Genomic DNA, 17,669 nt, shown 5'->3' on the forward strand with positions numbered 1-17,669 from the left:
CTGAAGCCAAGTAGTCTTTGACTCATTGTTTGCAAGCCTGGATTGCATCAACAAAATGTAACCATCTCCCAGAAAAGCAGGAAGTTTAATAGAAAGGAGAGGCTACAAGTAAAGCTGGCCAAGAAACAAAAATTGTGTTGTGAAAAATTTCAAGGTTGCATTGCTTGTTTTCATTCTATGTTGTGGCTTGGGAACAAAGTCAGGCCGGAGCAGTCAATAGCTTTGTCTGTCATAGTCAAGGCCATGTCTGAGACTGTGGTTTGAACATTGTAATTTTGAGTCCTCACTGTGATACCAGTAACTACTATGGGTATTACCTTTTCTAAAATACTGTTATATACATCTTTCTGAAAAAAAAAAATCTTCAAAATTGATATATATACATGAAAAACTTGGATTGCTATGCATTTGTCTGAAGCTTATGTTCCCCTGGTCTTCATCTTGAATGATCTGCAACCTTCATGTGAGTGCTGGAACTTTTCAGAGGGGTGAGGATAAGCAAGATACATGTAGGCTCAGAGAATGTCAGGAGTATCTCCTTGCATCATAGCATCCTTTAGGCTGGAAAAGACCCTTAAGATTCTCTAGTCCAGCTGTTAACCGAGCACAAGCCCAGCACTAAAACATGTTCCTAAGCATCACATCAGCATGTCTTTTAAGTACCTCCAGGGGATGGTGACTCTACCACTTCCCTGGGCTGTCTGTTCCAAGGGTCAACAGCCCTTTCAGTGAAGATAATTTTCTTGATATCCAATCTAAACCTTCGCTGGCACAACTTGAGGCCATTTTCTTTTGTCTTATTGCTTGTTAGCTGGGAGAAGAGGCCAACCTCCTTCTTGCTGTCACGTCCTTTTAAGTTAATTGTAGGGCGTGATAAGCCCCCCCCCGAGCTTCCTTTTCTCTAGACTCAATAACTCCAGCTCCCTCAGCTGCTCCTCATAAGACTTGTGCCAGACCCTTCCCCAGCTCCATTGCCTTTCTCTGGACATGCTCCAGAGCCTCAATGTCTTTTCCACTAGCAGTTTTCCAGCCCCTTTTCCCCCCAGCCTGTAGCACCACATGGGGTTGCTCTGACTGAATTGCTGAACCTGCCACTTCCCCTTATTGAGCCTTATATAATTGGCTCAAAGCCTAGTATGAATATTATTCTCTTATTACAGAAGTAATTAGAGAATGATATTCAATTATTGCATTTCTTGATGAGAACTCCATATCTCTGTGCCATTACAGAGCAGACTTATGATGCAGTTTCTATCCTCCAGCGTCAGCTGTGACTTGTTTTCTGCCAGGGCTTCCCTCATGCTGTGTTGACAGAGGTGTCCTCCCCTTTTGTCTGCACTGTTCAGCTGAAGTCTGGCGTCAGCTCTCTCCAGTGGCATCACTCAGACCTTGCACAATGTGCAAAAAAGGAAGATCTTGGCGTTTTGTCCTGCATGCTTTGCAAAGGCACAAACTCAGGAAGGGCAGACTTTGCATTACTTTGCATTTTAATGACTTTTTAAATCACCTGAGTAGCTGTCACAAATGACCCTCATGTTTAAAAGGTACTGTGTTCATACAGTAATGCAGATTAATTCGGAAATCCCAAAACTCTCAGGGGTATTGGCAGTTAGGAATGGAAAGTCCCTATCAGTTATCAGGACTTGTTCACTAGTGATTCTTTTCACTGCGTTTATTTAGATATGCAAAGACTTCTTATTCAATTCTCACCGCTACCTCTTGCCATCCTGTAATCACATTATGGTTTTCTCTTCAAGTTCCATTTCTCTTTTTAGGAACACTGTAACAGTTGCTTAGGTGGGTGTGGGGGACAGCAGTGGTTAGCTTGTTTGTTTGTTTGGATAGGTGTTTTTACTCACTTGCCAGGTTTTCAAAAGTATTTTTTGAGAGCTCAGAATTTAATTGTGTTTTGCACCTTTCTTTTACACATATTTATTTTCTTAGAAAAACATCTCTGCCATGCAGAGTTTTAGTTTACTGCTTCTTCTGTTGCTAAAAAACATTTTAAAATCAGTGTGTGGCTTAGCTTCTTGCTGTCTGAATAGTGAAACTAAAGTGCCCAACCATTAATGGAGAAGTGAAACAAATTAACAAATCCCATATGTAATAGAAAAAAGGGAGGTATCCTTCTCAAGCAATCTTAGGATTTTATTATAAAGCATAAAAAGTGTACAGTATTCAATTTGAAATCTCCTTTCCTGGGCAAGGTTGAGTACCTCTTAAAGCTGATTTTGAGGCATACCTTGTAATTGTCTCAGAAAATCTGGTAATGACATAGTCTGTTTTTAAAGCATGGCGCAAAAGGCAAGAGAGAATTATTTCTTGTTTGGAAAAAAAAAAAAAAAAAAAAAAAGAGGGGAAAAATCCCTAATTCCAGGACTGGGTTTTAGGATTGGCAGTTAAAGCACAGACATTCATTTTTTTTCCTGTAACCTGAGCAAGTAACAGTCCGACACAATAATCATGGAAAAATAATCCCTCCTCCGTAGCATTTTTGTAATGCTTTTTATTGTACCTGCGTGCTCAGCCAAAGTGAATCAGGAAGCCATGTGTTTGTTAGGTGGGATAGTCACTGTCTGTCCCCTCTGCAGGGTCATGTTGCTCTGCTCTGTGCTCTGAAGACAAAAAGGTGAAGGTAATTGCAGTATACTGCATAAAAGCTGCAGCTTTCCTCATAAATTAGGCTATATATGAGATACTGAAGGCCTCATTCATTATCTGTGCAGAGGGGTAGCCTGGTGATTGCTGCCCTACAAGATTAGATGCACAATTGAAGATGCACAGTAGAAGCTTGATGATTTCCTATCATCTTGCCTTAATGAGTGTTCACCAGTCTGATGGCCATGGTCAGGGAGTATAAGCTGCAAGCTATATTTTGGCTTTCTCTTTTAAGAAAGCACGTCATACACCCTCCAAAACCAGCAGAAGCATGTACCAACTGTGAAGCTGATACAAATCCGAATTCTTGGCTGTGCTTGAACAAAGTGCTGTCTGTTTGAAAACCTGTTTAACATCCCCTCTGAGATGCCAGAGTGCTTTATTGCTATTTCATCTCTTAAATAAGTACCTGATTGTGATCAGGTTACTTTCATAATAAGGAGGCAGGATATAATTATAACATGTATGATGTTTGTCTTGCCTTGATTCCCCTTGTTCTAGAGAGTTTGGGCTTGCCACACCTGCGATCACTGTAAATAGCTGCAGTTGTTGGAACATGGTTGTAATTTTGTGGAGTAGGCTGGAAAAGCGTAGTTTAACCTGATGCACTTTTTATTATATGCATATGCCTTTGCAGTTCCCAGCACAGAATTTGGCCCTTGTCAAAAATACCTTTTGGCATACATCAGTTCAAACGAAGCCAGTAGAAACTAGCCCTTAGCTTTGGCTGAACAGTAACTCAGTCTTGTCTGGACTCTGTTTTTGGTGAAGTGGCAGGAAAAATCTCAATTCTTTTTTAAGTCAACTCATAAAAAATATTTCTTGCTTTACCATGATTTTTTTAAAGCAACTGAAAAGTTTATACTTAAACAGTTATGGTTTTAGAGTAGGCTTACAACTAAATAATAAATATTTGATGAATGAAAGCATGTCCATAAATATTACTGCTGTAATGGACTATGTACTTGGGAACCAGCGTAGTGATGTAGACAGAATAATAAATAAAGAGATTAATTCAACTTTTTACAGTTTCTCTTTATAAAAACCAAAAAATTTAAGACTTTTGCTCCAATGGCACCAAGCTTGTCAATTGCCAACCTGTGACTTCATGTTGTTAGAATGGAGCTCTTGAGACTGGAGAGACTAGAGAGTTATCAGCAAAGAGATCTGCATCCAGCAGTACTGTCCATCTCATTTCTTAAAGTGTTTTATGTGTTGTGATCACACTGAAACTGGATTTTAAGATTTTTTTTTTCCTATCTTAGCAGTCTGCAAAGGCACACAGACCCCCCCTCCCCTATATTTTACTAGACAGGCTGTATTAATAAACTAAATCAAGTTTCAACAGATTCAATAAACTAACCATACAGGAAAATAAAATTGGGACAGTTATTTTTCAGTAAGTTTTCCAATGCCTCTGGAAAATGGCACATAGAGACATATTGTTGGGTTTTTAGCAATTTTTTCATATTAAAAAAGGTGTTAATATTTTGTTATGTGGTCAATGGGATTTAAATTAAAGTATGTGTTTTGCAGATAGGATTATATGTCTTAAGAAAAGAATCTCAGATATTATGGCAAGAAATTAATTAGTCCATACTTATTATTTGGGTTATTTGCTTTACTGATTGCAATGACAAGGAATTAATCTTCCTTATTCCTTATCTGAATAGCTAGAAACACAGGTTTCTCCTTTTTTTCATGTCAGCTATTTATTCTTATCAGAACAGCTCTGTCTCTTACAATGGATATTAACTTGAATGGGTCACTTCAAAGTTCATGTGATTTTCTCCCTATTTTGCTCCGTGGTGGTCTTAAAACCTATTATGCTGCAGATCAGCAATTTATACTTTTCCTCGTTCTTTAACACTTTTACTGAATCTATCACTCTTTTTCTTGTGATGCCTTTCATCTCTGCTCTCTTTGATATCCAGTTGAAGATGGGAGGGATGTTTGTGTGCCAAGAACAATTACATTCCTTTTATTTTTACTCCTTCAACAACTTTTCATTCTGAGTCTTTGCACTTTATGAATACTGTCTAGAAAGGGATATGTGGCAAGGTCTACAACCCTCTGCATGTCAGTACCTACCCAAAATCTTCATACTTTTTTCCCTCTCCTGCAGTATATCTTAACATTTTCTATGGCCTCTAGGTCTGCTCTTTCAGTCTGCAGAACATAAAGTGCGGTTGCTATCTTCTTATAAATGAAAAAAAGTTTTATTGTGTCAGTGCTGAATGAGCTTGTTCTCATTTCACATCCAAGTAAAACTTGCTGTTTGTTTTTATAATAAAAAAAGACCAAACAAAAACCTTTTGGTTTTTGTCTTGTTCTTTTCTCTCACCTTTGCAACTCCTCCTCTGTTTATTCCTACCAACCTCTCCCACCCTTTAATCAGTTTTCCCTGCATTCCAGCACCTTCTTGGGCTGCTTTTCAACGTACTGTTTATATCATATTATATCATGTCGGCTCTCCTTTTCATTTATGCTTATTTATCTCACATTGCTTTCATGGCAAAACTTGTCAGAAGCAGTTGATATGAAGTAGAAGTATACATCTGACCTTTGAAATTATTTAAATTGCCACTAACCTACACATTATCAGTATAATGCTGCAAGTGTGGTGCACTCGGCTTGTTAATACAGATAATGGTATGTGTGTTGTTGATGCTAATAATGTGCAAACTGTTGTTAGTGCCTTGCATCAGCCATCATTCTAAGTGACCTGTTGAAAAGTAGCTGTTTATATGATACAGGATCTCATCTTAGAATCCATAGCTGAAGCCAGCAAAATAAGTATTTAAAAAAGGTTTTTTAGTACATATTTTCCTAATACAGCTGTTCACTGTGAAAAGTTTGTCTCATTACCTAAAAAGCGAGATGGTTTGCATTATTGTTGCAGCTTGTAAAGAAATAATCTGAAAGACAGTGCATGTAGCCTAAACTTTGGATGAAAACCAAACCTGTCATCAGACTGTTTTGGTATGATGATGCAGGCTATCACAATGGACCAATTAACATATGAATCCTTTTGTTGTATGCATAAATTAAACTTGTTTTATTCTCTGTATATTTTCTAATATGGCATGCTGAACATGCCACAAATGGGTGTTGTTAAAGAACACTACTACCCAGCTGTGCATTTTGTGCCCTCCATATAACTCTTAGCAGGTGACTTCTGTCTTGTTTAGAGGTGCATTGGTGTGCAAGAGACCTGTGCTCAGCATGCTGAAAGGATACACTGATGCTGGCATTGAAGCTGAGCTGACCAAGTCCCTTGAAAAGACTCTTCTTCTCAATACCAACTGCCAAAGTTTCATAGGAAAGAGTAGTAACTTAAGCAATGATCTATGAAACAAAGATGTGAAAAGGATATAAAGGACTTTGCTGGTAGATCTGTATGTAAGTAGGCACAATTTTTGCAGTTGTTGGTACAGAAGGATGTGTCTTCAATCTGTGACACATGTAGTGTTGGATACATTTCTATTTGCTTCTGGAAAGAAAATCTTCCTCTTCTGGGAAACTATTCATTGTAAAAATTGATATGCAGAGGGGGAATATTTATAGAAGGTGAAAAAATACTTTGGATTTCATGAGGAGTGAATAATGTGTAAATTACTCAAGTGTAAATGACTTAAAGGGAAAATGTCTGTGAAAAGATAAGCTACCTAGTAATTTTTTTCTGTTAGGCAGTAAATCAGCAAGATACATGCCAAAGATAAACTTGCACTTCAAAATTATTCTAAATCAGGATCTTAAAAATTTGACCTTGTAAATTGTCAATGGAGTTTGTTTAATCTGTGCATATAGTTCTAGACTGTAAATAAAACAAAATTGTATTCTCTCACCACAGTGCCTTTGTTCTGATTTACTTCTGTTTTAATAGATTGTCATCACTCTTAATCTGGAGAAGTAATTTTTGAAATCTTGGTTTAAAATTAGGTATTTTACAGTTCCACATATCCCCATAAATCCTAAATGTTTGGGTTTGTATTTCATTGCAGCGGAAAACAGATGTGCCACTTCAAATGCAGTAACATGCACAAAGTGTCTTGCTTTGGGTCCAGAGTGTGGATGGTGTGCTCAAGAGGTATGGCATTTTGCTTAATTATATTTGACTTTATATTTTAGCTGCTTCTGATCTTTATAAAGATAAAGACTTTTAAACTGAGAAAATTATAGTGAGAAATAGCAAGAAAATCTTTGAATGATCCCTAGAGATAGAACCTGAGAAATCATGTGAAATATATTTTGTTTCCAAAGGAGAAAATGCAATCTTTTATTTGGAAAATTGCAGTAATTTTAAATAAAGTGAGACCTTTTAAATGCATTCCATCAACTTTGTAGACAGCTTTGGCAGACTTACAGTAGCTTTGAGAGTTTAACAGTTTTTGGCTTCCAAAGCAAAATTACTTATCAGTACTTTATATTATAAAGTCCTCATCATCTATGAAAACAAGTCTATACATATATGTCTACTGCATTTAGCAAAAGGTTGTATTAACAGTGGAGTTGACTTCAACTTCACCTTATATTGTGATCCTGTCACAAATGGAAAAAATGATGCTTTTCTCATTTTGACACTTGAAACTCTCAGTTCTGAGACTTAGCACAGAAGATAGATCTTAGGTAGCAAGATTTATTCTGAAATTATTGTTACTTTGCAAACTCTAAGAATATGGGATTTTCTGGTTTTGTTTGACAGAAGAATAACGCTGTTGATAGCATGATTTTGAGTGATCACTTCGAAAGAGCAAGCTTTTTAAGAATATCACTGACAATCACAAGCTTGTATGCTCTTTAAGCTCACGTGGAAACTACCAGTAGTATCTTTCAAGTTAGCAGAGAAGGTACATAAGTTCCTGGGGTGTGTCTGGCAGAGATAAGGAGTATAAGGCACTGGCAATATCTGAGATATTATGTCTTGGAAACATTAACTTAGTCTGCCAAAGGTACAAAGCTAAGTAATGCAAGGATAGGTAGAGGCATGCAGGGCTTGTTTTTCCAGAGGAAGCTTAGCACATGCAGATGGCACAATGGATTACTCCTCCACAATAGAGGAGTTCATTATTCTGGCCCCGTGTCCTGTCTTACAAAGGGCAAAGCTTTATCCTCCTCTACCTGCATTTATCACAGGACAGTATTTGCTAATTTTTCAGTGCTATGGAGTTGCATTTGGTCCCTTTCTAAGTAGGCACAAGGACTCAGCCAGTTTCCCTTCTGCTCTGCTTGTCTTGCTTCACTTCTTGGGTGAATCCTGAGAGCTGTTCATGGACACCAGGGCTTTGTTAAATCCTCTTAATTCGCTGGTTCACCCCCATATCATTGATCGTTATGGAACAGCAAAACCCATATTATTGCAGATGGAAATATTGCAGTGCAGCTTAGCCTGCCTGCTTCATGAGAACAATATTTTTAATAAGATAATCATCCCTGAGGAACTCTTGAGATGCTTTGAATTTATACCCACACACAGCGAACCTCAGAAAATACTACAAATCTACTAGTCATTACTGGTAATGAAAGTAGCTAAAATCTTTACACATTTAACAATCTAGCTTTTTGAAAAGTATACACTAAAAGGAGTATATAAATAGCAGAAACTCAAAAAGTAGTCTCTGTTTTTTTAATAAGGTTATAGAAAAAATATATCAGAGGTAGACTTCAAAAATAAGCTGGAATATGAAAACCAAGATACAAGACTTTCATATTTCATTCTTCAGGGGCTTTCTCTAGTCTTTATGGGGTCTGGATGACTATTGTTATCTAATACACAGTTGACTGTATTTTAGTTTGCTTATTTTCCCTATTTGCATGTGAAAGATCAGAGATTGTCCTTTGGTTGGTCTCCAGCTTTGACTCAGACTACAAAAGATCTTGTCCTTTTTTTCCTTTTTTTTCTTTTTTTTTTTTTTTTCCCTGCATGTTCAGAATTATATTAATCATCAGATTAGTGGTCAGGAAGGAATTTTGTGTTGGATCATTTTGGCACAATTTTTTGACAACTTTTCTCTTTAAATGCAGCAAAGGATGGGCTTATTCTGACATCATCCTTCTATTAATCACTTTTCTGTATTCTGTGTAGCACTTTTTTGTGCTACAAAGGCTTTTTTATGTTGGTGGCATCTTAAACTGTCCACTCCTGTAATAATACATGGTTTCCTCTTTCCGGGAATTGAAATTATGTAGTTCAGCAGGTCTTTGGATTTTGTGTAGCGGGATAGACAAAGTCAGGTTGGCTAAATCTAGAGCTGACCTCTGGTGTTCCTACTAAATATCAGCCCTAAGTAAAGTTACCAATGGATTCTTCTGAAAACTAAACTATTTTGATGTTGAGGGAATGACACTTTCTTGCTAAAACAAGCTCATAGCATGGCACAGAACTTTTTTTTTTGCGACATACTGTGTCATTTCCTTTTTCTCCAAAGTCGGCTTGTTCTGATTGTGCAAGATCCTATTTCTTGTTAATTTTTTTTTCTGTGTAGAGAAGGATAAATGTGGCAATTAGATTTAACTTCTAATTCGAGATTGCATCATTGCCATTATTAAAAACATATGGCTTCATGAACTTGTTCTATAATTTATGCAATTTTAGTAGCATATTTTATTGTTTCAAAGATTATTATTTTGGCTTTCTTCCTCCTTTGAAGGTAGTACAGGGTTTTTTTCAGCTCACATTGTTTCGTACTTTTTGTTTCTTATTAAACAGGATTTCATGGCTGGCACAACACAGAAGGGACGCTGTGACACTGTTTTCAACTTAATGAAAAAAGGCTGCCAATCAGACTTGGTTGAAAACCCCACGGTTCATGTCACAATTCCTAGTGACCATGAAACAAATACACAAGTGACACCAGGAGAAATTTCAGTCCAGCTGCATCCAGGTTGAGTCATCTCTAACACATTGATGTTATAATAAATTTTAAAAAATCCCAATACTTCTAAGTACAGATATTTTGTGAAGAGGCATCTGAAATAATTATTTGGAAGAATGATGCTATAGCATTGTGTTATAGAACTGTGATAGTGTTGCTCCCATATTCAAGTATCATCTTCACCAAGAATTGTTTCTGTGAAATACAGCTGAAGTCAGAAAAATGCAAGTAATAAGTGGAAAGGGAGTTTTAGGTAGTCTTTCCTGTTTTCTTATGTGATTTCTTGATTCTTTAGCCACTTACACTAACAGTTTTGCCTTACATATGTATAAACTGTTCCTTCTGAAAGTAAATAGAATTCCTAAATTCATAATTTCATAAACTTTTTGATTATTCCTTCCTTTCAAGTGCATTGCTAGACAACTAGAAAAATACCAAAACCATTATATAAGAAAAGGCTGAATTCCTCAAGAAGACTTAGTTGTTCACTGCCTGAATTTTTATAACTAGTATATCTCCATTTGCCCTCAGCTCAAGTGTAGTTAAATCAGTGTTCATTCTCTGTCTCTAAAAAAGCTGTAGCCAACAGCAGAAGTGAAGGTGATATAAAGGAATGCAGGGTTATCTTTCACTCAATAAAATTTAATTGATTTCTTTCTTTTACAAAGAATAAGTGGAGAAAGACATATGTGAGAGGGATCAATCTTTGTCAGGAAAACATCAAGTATTTAGGAGTATTTTGCTGACCTTCACTGTACAAATTATAATCTTCTGTCAATCACAAGGGAAAAAGCAAGGATTTGCATGAGTAAAGCACAAAGGAGCTGTTTTTCACTCTGTAATAATAAAACAGTCAAGGTAACATTAGCACTTCTCCTTTCCTCACTCTCCTTCCAAAGTGACTGATACTTTGCTTTGTACTGAGAAATGATTTCAGGAACTGAGCTACCTCTAAGCTCTGTTTGTAATCACATTTATTTCCAAAGGCATACTGGATTCATAGGAAAAAAAGTTGGCTTTCTAAAATCTGTCTTCCTTAACCTTTTTTCCAGTAAATAATGAAATTAAGTTTGGAGTTCCTTATGCTTTGCAGAAGTTTTTGCATCAGGGAGGCAGAAGAATGAAATTTCAAGGACTCCAGAAGAGAAGTTTTTTATATATAGATATCTTGCCCATATATTCTGCCTCAGGGAAACACACAGATATACCACTATAGTTTTTCCTCAAAACAGACATTTGATACGGTATAATCATGCAGACAAAGATGCTTTTGTTTTGATACTGGGAGGTTTTGTCACTGTTTATATATACTCGTCATTTAGGATTTATGTGGGAAAAAATAAAAGCTGCACTCAGTATCTCACTATATGCAAACTGGAGACGTGCAAGGGTCGTTTACAAAAAGTAATTCAATTTACATTGGCAAAGAGGAAACATAAATTACAGCACACTGAAATTGTTTTCCTCATGCAAGACCTAATACAGACAAATCCTAACATTCTCAGATGGATTATGTTCAAAGACCATTGGAAGAAAGTACTTCGCATATTTAACTTTTCTGAGTCAGATCTCTGTTTCGGATATACCTTTTGATAGTTTTTGTTGAAAACCTGTATCATTCTTCTGTAACAACTTCCTTCCTCCTGTCCTTTGTTGTATCTTTGTTGCACAATACTGGATTAGATTCTCCACTCATCACATGAAGATCCTAAATTGATTTCTGCTGTGAGCTCACAGTTTGGGTGACATAAAATGATGGTTTATTTGAAACCGTGCATTACTGTACCCACTCTGCCCATACAAATCACTTCACTTGTTTTGCTGATGTTACCGAATATTAGACTACCAAAAATGTGAGGGCTAGTTTTAGCAGCTTCCAAAGCATTCATGTTTTTATTACATATGAGACTATGTTGCTATGTTGTGGTTCTGCAGGAAGGAGACCTAGACACCTATCATCCAGAAAAAAGAGTTCTGTTTTGTATATGGCAGAAAATGGATTTTATTTTTTTAAAAATATTAAAGCCTTTTTAAAAAAAGATATATTTTGATCCTATGGAGTTTTCTCATCAAATTTTTGGAAGCAGTTTGGGATAAACTTGTATCATTATCTACATGAGTTTTTCAGGCTGTGCTGTCCTTGTGGTGTGTATGTAGTTTTAGATTGTGTCATATGACAAACTATTTGCAGGATGCATTTACATACTTTGAAGTGACAACCTTGAAGTGACTGACCCCAATTTGTATGCAGATCTGTGTCCTTTGTGAGCCACAACTGCTTTTTGTTATAATGCCAAAAGGATTGCATAACCATGAATTTAAAACAAAATGGGGAGAAGTCAGATTTTTCCAATAAATTGCACAGTGCTCTTGCAAAAAAAAAAAAAAACCAAGATGTTCTACAAAACAACCCTTTATGGCTTATTTTTGAATGCTTCTTCAAGGTTTCATTTACTCTTGGGAGATTTTTCTTGTTTGTTTGTTTTTTTCTCTTTGCTGACACAAACAAGTTTGTCCTGAGGTTGCTACAAAAATAAATGTATTTAAGCATGTCCATTCAAAAATAGTAAATAAATGTGTTTGTTTCTTTTTTTAATCAGGAAGTGAAGCAAACTTTATGTTAAAAGTTCGTCCTTTAGAGAAATACCCTGTGGACCTTTACTATTTAGTTGATGTCTCAGCCTCTATGCACAACAATATAGAAAAGTTAAATTCCGTTGGATTTGCTTTATCTAAAAAGATGGAGAATATTTCTCTTGATTTTCGACTTGGATTTGGATCCTATGTGGATAAAACTGTGTCACCCTATATTAGCATTCATCCAGGTAGAATCCATAACCAGTGCAGGTATGTAGTCTTTTTACATTTATTGTAGCACTGAAATATGTATTTAATGACAGAAATATGCATTATACAGATATATTTTTTGAATTCTTCAGAATTTATCTTTGTTTCCTTTTACCATGGTTGACAAATTTCCTAAGGAAATGCTGAAAATTGTTTTACAATGATTGCTTGTGGTGAGTGATTTCAGAAAAACTGTTTCTGTATCAGAAAAAATGTGCTGTATTTTCTCTAGCAAAGCAAGCCAAAACCCATGCTGCTTTGGAATATTTGGATATGTTTAAAGTCAACTGTTGTGGTTTTGGTTATTTTGGATATGTTACCTAGATTCATCACAAAGTTTTTACTTTCTGACCTATGTACTTTCTAGTGTATGGTCATGTATTCATTAACTCTTTCCTGAAAATTCTACTTTGTCAACATGATGTAGTTTCTTTCAGCTCATTTAATGAACATAAGCAATCCTCTGATCTACAGTTCTAATGTGAAGGAACTCCTCTTGTAAATAGAAAAGATGTTCTGGCCTGCATTTCTTTTTTCATGCCATACCTTTTATATCTTGGGTTCAACTCGCATAAAGGAGGGATCACTTCCAAAACCCCCTGGAGAACAAGAATATTCACAACAAATTCAGAGCTGTATAAATGACAGTAGTTAGAAAAGCAAATATTAATTTGTCATACCTTCTTGCTTGCCTTTCCTGAGAAGATATGATCCCAAGTTCTGTGAAGTCCCTAAGTACCTTTTGTGATATCAGTGGGTTTTGGATTGGTTCCTAGTAGTGGAATTCATTCTAGAGATATGACTATTTATGGATAAAGCATTCATCTAGACCATCTATATATAGTGAGTGGGTATTGATTGGCATTTCTAGGTCATGATGCATTTTGCCTAAGAGAAGACATCTGCAGAGATATTAATCCTTTCAATGCCAGTTTCTCTTCTTTGACTGTACCTTGATTTAGAGGAGGGCAGGTTACAGTCTGGATGCAGTAGAAATTCAGAGAGTTGAAACTTGCTCAGCATCTCTGAAATAGATGGGTGCTTCAACTTGTGCCATGAATCACAGCTGTGAATGGGTCCCAGATCAATGACCTGTATAAGTGCTGTTTCACTAGCTTACCTACCACAAAAATCAGACTTTCTCCCTTATGCATAGTTTGAGAAAGTATCATTTGCCATGATATTAGTGAAAATGGATTTTCTCATCTCTTTGATGAGGTAATTAGTTAATATCAATATTATTTTATGTATGTTTATGTAACACTAGTGGATATAGGAACTTGGATTTTGTTATAGTTTGATCCAGTAGCCTGCGTAGCAACCTATTAAAAGATTTTACTGTTTCAGTGTGATAGTTCTTTCTCAGGATAATGAAAAGCAAAGCTGTACCATGCTGTAGATATTCCAAAAGGTTTATGCACTCCCTGTGATCATACCATCCCTCTTGTTGCATTTTTGTTCTTTATGAAACACTACATACATTGTTAATATATTAAGTTATTATATACACAATTCCATAAAATACAAGATAATATACATTTTTTGTAGTTAATTATAACTACTTCCCACTGAACTTAATTTCACATGGCATTGCTCTTTTTTTCTGTAAATGTTTCTTATTCTGTGCTACGTACATCTTCATTAGTATCAGGATTTTATGGGTTAATGGGGATGCAATATTTTCATCTCCTTCAAAGAAAAAATAAGGCTTTTGATTTGTTTTGTTTTTGTGCAGTGATTACAATTTAGATTGTATGCCTCCTCATGGTTATATTCACGTGCTATCCTTGACTGACAATATAGCAGAATTTAGAAATGCAGTGAATAAACAAAAAATTTCTGGGAATATTGATACACCTGAAGGGGGTTTTGATGCGATGCTCCAAGCAGCTGTGTGCCAGGTAAGGAAGGAGCTTATTTACAAAAGAGTAAAAAATAGTAATTCAGGCACTATATATATGTGTGTATTTATAAGTACATTGGTGGTCAATGTTCCTAAATTCAAAATGCCAGTGCTATGCCTGATAATACTAAGACTTTTTTCCTCATTTTTTGTTATTTCCTCTTTAACTATACATTACCAAATGAAATTGAAAAAAGGAGAGCATGAAGGAACATCTTTCAATATTGATTATGGATCTTCAATTTCTGGCTTTAGCTAGCCTAAGCAGCATAGGATGGATGATGAGCAACTGCTTCTTGTTTGAACAGACACATGTAATAATTTCAGTCAATTACATAATTAGTTTCAAAAATCATTAAAGCGCTTCCTGTGTTCCTCAGTTAAGACATACCATTTGACATTTCTTCTGAAGAAATTGAAAATTGAATTAAAAGTTTTATGTATCTGCTTGTGTATGTAAGGAAAACAGAAGAAATTCTATGTTCTCAGCTTTTAAAGATTTCAAATTTTAAAACAGTACAAATCAACTAAAAATTAACTTTGGTATATTGATAAAATCTCATCACAGTCTTTCCCATTCAGAAAAGGATGGAAAACATCTGCATCAATAAGTCTCAAGCTATAAGCATATTAGATAGAGTTTGTTTTGCTCTAGAGAGCTGTTTTGGTTGGTGTTTTTCTTATGCATATTAATGCAATACAAACTTTGAAATTTGGCTGCTTCTTGGGTTTGATAATTCTCTATTCAACTCCCATCAAAATCACAGTCTTGCTGTGTTCCTCATCTGTTAGAATGATGTCAGGACAATTGTTTTATCTTGTCCATCTTCACACTATTTTTCTGAGCTCTACAATATCTCAAGGACAAAAGTAATCTCAACTATGCTAAAAATGGATTGTTTGGTCCAATTTTATTTTCAAATTTTGATGAACAGGTATGTAAAAACCACTCTTCATAAACACTGTAATTGAAACGCTAACAAAAAATTATTCTAGAACTTGGGAAAAATTCCTAAAATTTCAGTGTTTCTCACTGGACACATTCCACACTTATGACATTTGAGTTCTAGAATAATATATGCTTCCAAGAATAATAGAATGGAAACATTCATGAGAATGTAGAGGCTTTCCTGTTAAGTGAATTGTGCACTGAAATGGATGGGAAAAATGTGCGATTCATAATGACCATCATGAACTATAAATTATACTAATGTGCACTCATTTTGCCTTTATAACTTGCTCCATCTTGCTTTAAGCAATACATCATAGTTGCAAGAGGTAGCAGGTTAGGACATGGAGCCACTTAAAAATTTTGATTGCTGTGATGTATGTAGGTAGGAATCATAAAATCACAGAACATGTCAAATCAGAAGGGGCCCATAAGGATCATTGAGTCCAACTCCCTGCTCCTCACAGGATTACCTAAAACTAAACAAGTCCCAAGGTGACAAAGTCAAATGATGAGTCTTATAAGAAGAGGTTTTTACAGTGCTGGAGGAGAATTTGGAATTATTTAAGCCAAAACCTGTTTACAAGTAAAACTTAAAATACTCGTTCTTTAGAGGAATGCTGTCTAGGAGTGTCTAAGGGAGACTGATGACTTAAGTATCAGTTGGTAAAGACATGACACCCATCTGAATTTGTTATTCTTGCTGGCTTGAGATATTTAATCCCCATTCAGAGATAGTAGAGAGTGAGCCTGAGAAGGGAGTTATATCCCTCTCCATGAAGAAAGTAAGGCAGAGAGTAAGTCCCAGAGCATGGCTGAGTACATGGACTGTATTGCAGTACATGTTTCACACGAGAATGGTAGAGATTCTGTGTCATTGGAAGGAGATAAAATGGAAGCAGTGAAAAAGAAGATGGAATAAGCAAGAGAGGGAATAATGAAAAATCATATGATTTCTTTCCTGTGTGCCTCAGAAATTTGATTATGATCAGGGAGATAAATGTTTTGAAAATACGAATTGGCATCTAAATCAATTTAGATATAAACTTATTCTGCTGCATCTTCCACATCACCAAATTCCTAAAAGACACTCAATTCACCCTTGAGGCTGCCATTTTGCTATCAATCCCTTAAAATGGTGGATAAATGTAGCATTTTGCTATATAATAAGGAATTATTTAATTTGTAATTGCATGAAGACCTTCAAACTTCAGTTTATTGATTTGTGATTGCATACTAATGTACTTTCCAAAAAATTGTGTAGGAAAAGGAAATTATAGAATGACAAGAATATAAAGTAATTAAATCAAAGTAAAAATAGAACAGAGTGCCATGTATCAATATGGATGAATTCATATTTAGTGGTTGTAATGCTTCCTTGGGCCTCAGAGGAATTTACAAACTATGTGCTTTGTATTTGTAGGTAATAGTGACACACACAATGTGGCAGCTGTTATCAAGCCCACTATATAATGCATAACTGGTGCAGTGGGACATCATTCCTTAAAAAGCAAAGAAAATGATAAATGGAAAAAAGCAAAGAAATTGGTAGTTTTCAAATGTAGTACATTATGTCTATTTCCACACCAAATGCTTTAAATAGTCTGGTTTAAATGCAGTGCTGCCAGGCAGTGTAATATCTGAAAGTGATCCTTTATGTTAATTTTTCATTTTGGTGTTGATTATTTTAGAAAATATGTAGCTAGTGCTTTCTTATGCCTAATTTTGTTTTCTTTGTAGAGCCATATTGGATGGCGTAAAGAAGCAAAGCGACTGCTTCTTGTGATGACAGATCAAACCTCCCATCTGGCTCTTGACAGTAAATTAGCAGGAATTGTAATTCCCCATGATGGAAACTGTCACTTGAAAGATAATGTGTACATCAAAGCTACGAGTATGGTAAGGTATATGTCATAGATTTTGCCTTCAGAGAGGCAGTGCAAAACTGTGTAAAGGAGGTTTTTAGACTGCTCTCAAAGCATTGCCTTTATTTCATTTATTAGAATAGCATTTTTCCAGGTAGGCAATTGTGAAATGATGAATTGGTCACCTGGCAAATTGGCATTCTTTTTGTGTCAACTAAAGTATTTTGGAGCTTGCAAAAAAAAAACAGTGCACAGCAAAGGAGGATATGTTGTGGTTTCAGTGTAGGTTTTTACTAGCATCTCATAAGAATCACTCAGATTTATATAAAATATAAATAAGAAGTGTGTGGTGTGATATTTTGCATAAGTAGAAGCTGGTAATAGGTAAGAATAGTACGGTCCTGCTCACATGACAAAGGTAGTGACTATGGTTTATGGTCAGAAGATGCACAGGAGCATTGGTTGAAAAGGCTTGGTAAGAGTAAACCAGAGGGCATACAACAGCAATGGGCTACCTCAAATGGATGGACTAGCATTAAATATACTCAGATTTCACAGTAGAAAGTCAATGT

General features: G+C 35.8%; 1 protein-coding gene across 2 annotated transcripts in view; it reads left to right on the forward strand.

Moving 5' to 3' along the window:
• The window catches only part of ITGB8 (integrin subunit beta 8), a gene marked incomplete at its 5' end in the record, with an annotated part of 48,689 nt that overhangs the window by 8,439 nt on the left and 22,581 nt on the right, over positions 1-17,669 (forward strand). For both annotated transcript variants that reach the window (XM_083868166.1, XM_083868167.1), the window contains 5 exons: positions 6,663-6,748; positions 9,368-9,542; positions 12,134-12,380; positions 14,116-14,281; positions 16,973-17,131. In XM_083868166.1, coding sequence (XP_083724292.1) covers positions 6,663-6,748; positions 9,368-9,542; positions 12,134-12,380; positions 14,116-14,281; positions 16,973-17,131 — 833 coding nt within the window. The remainder of the gene's footprint in view (positions 1-6,662; positions 6,749-9,367; positions 9,543-12,133; positions 12,381-14,115; positions 14,282-16,972; positions 17,132-17,669) is intronic.

Source organism: Zosterops lateralis (genome assembly GCF_965231275.1).
Source record: "Zosterops lateralis genome assembly, chromosome: 1".
NCBI classification, from domain to species: domain Eukaryota; kingdom Metazoa; phylum Chordata; class Aves; order Passeriformes; family Zosteropidae; genus Zosterops; species Zosterops lateralis.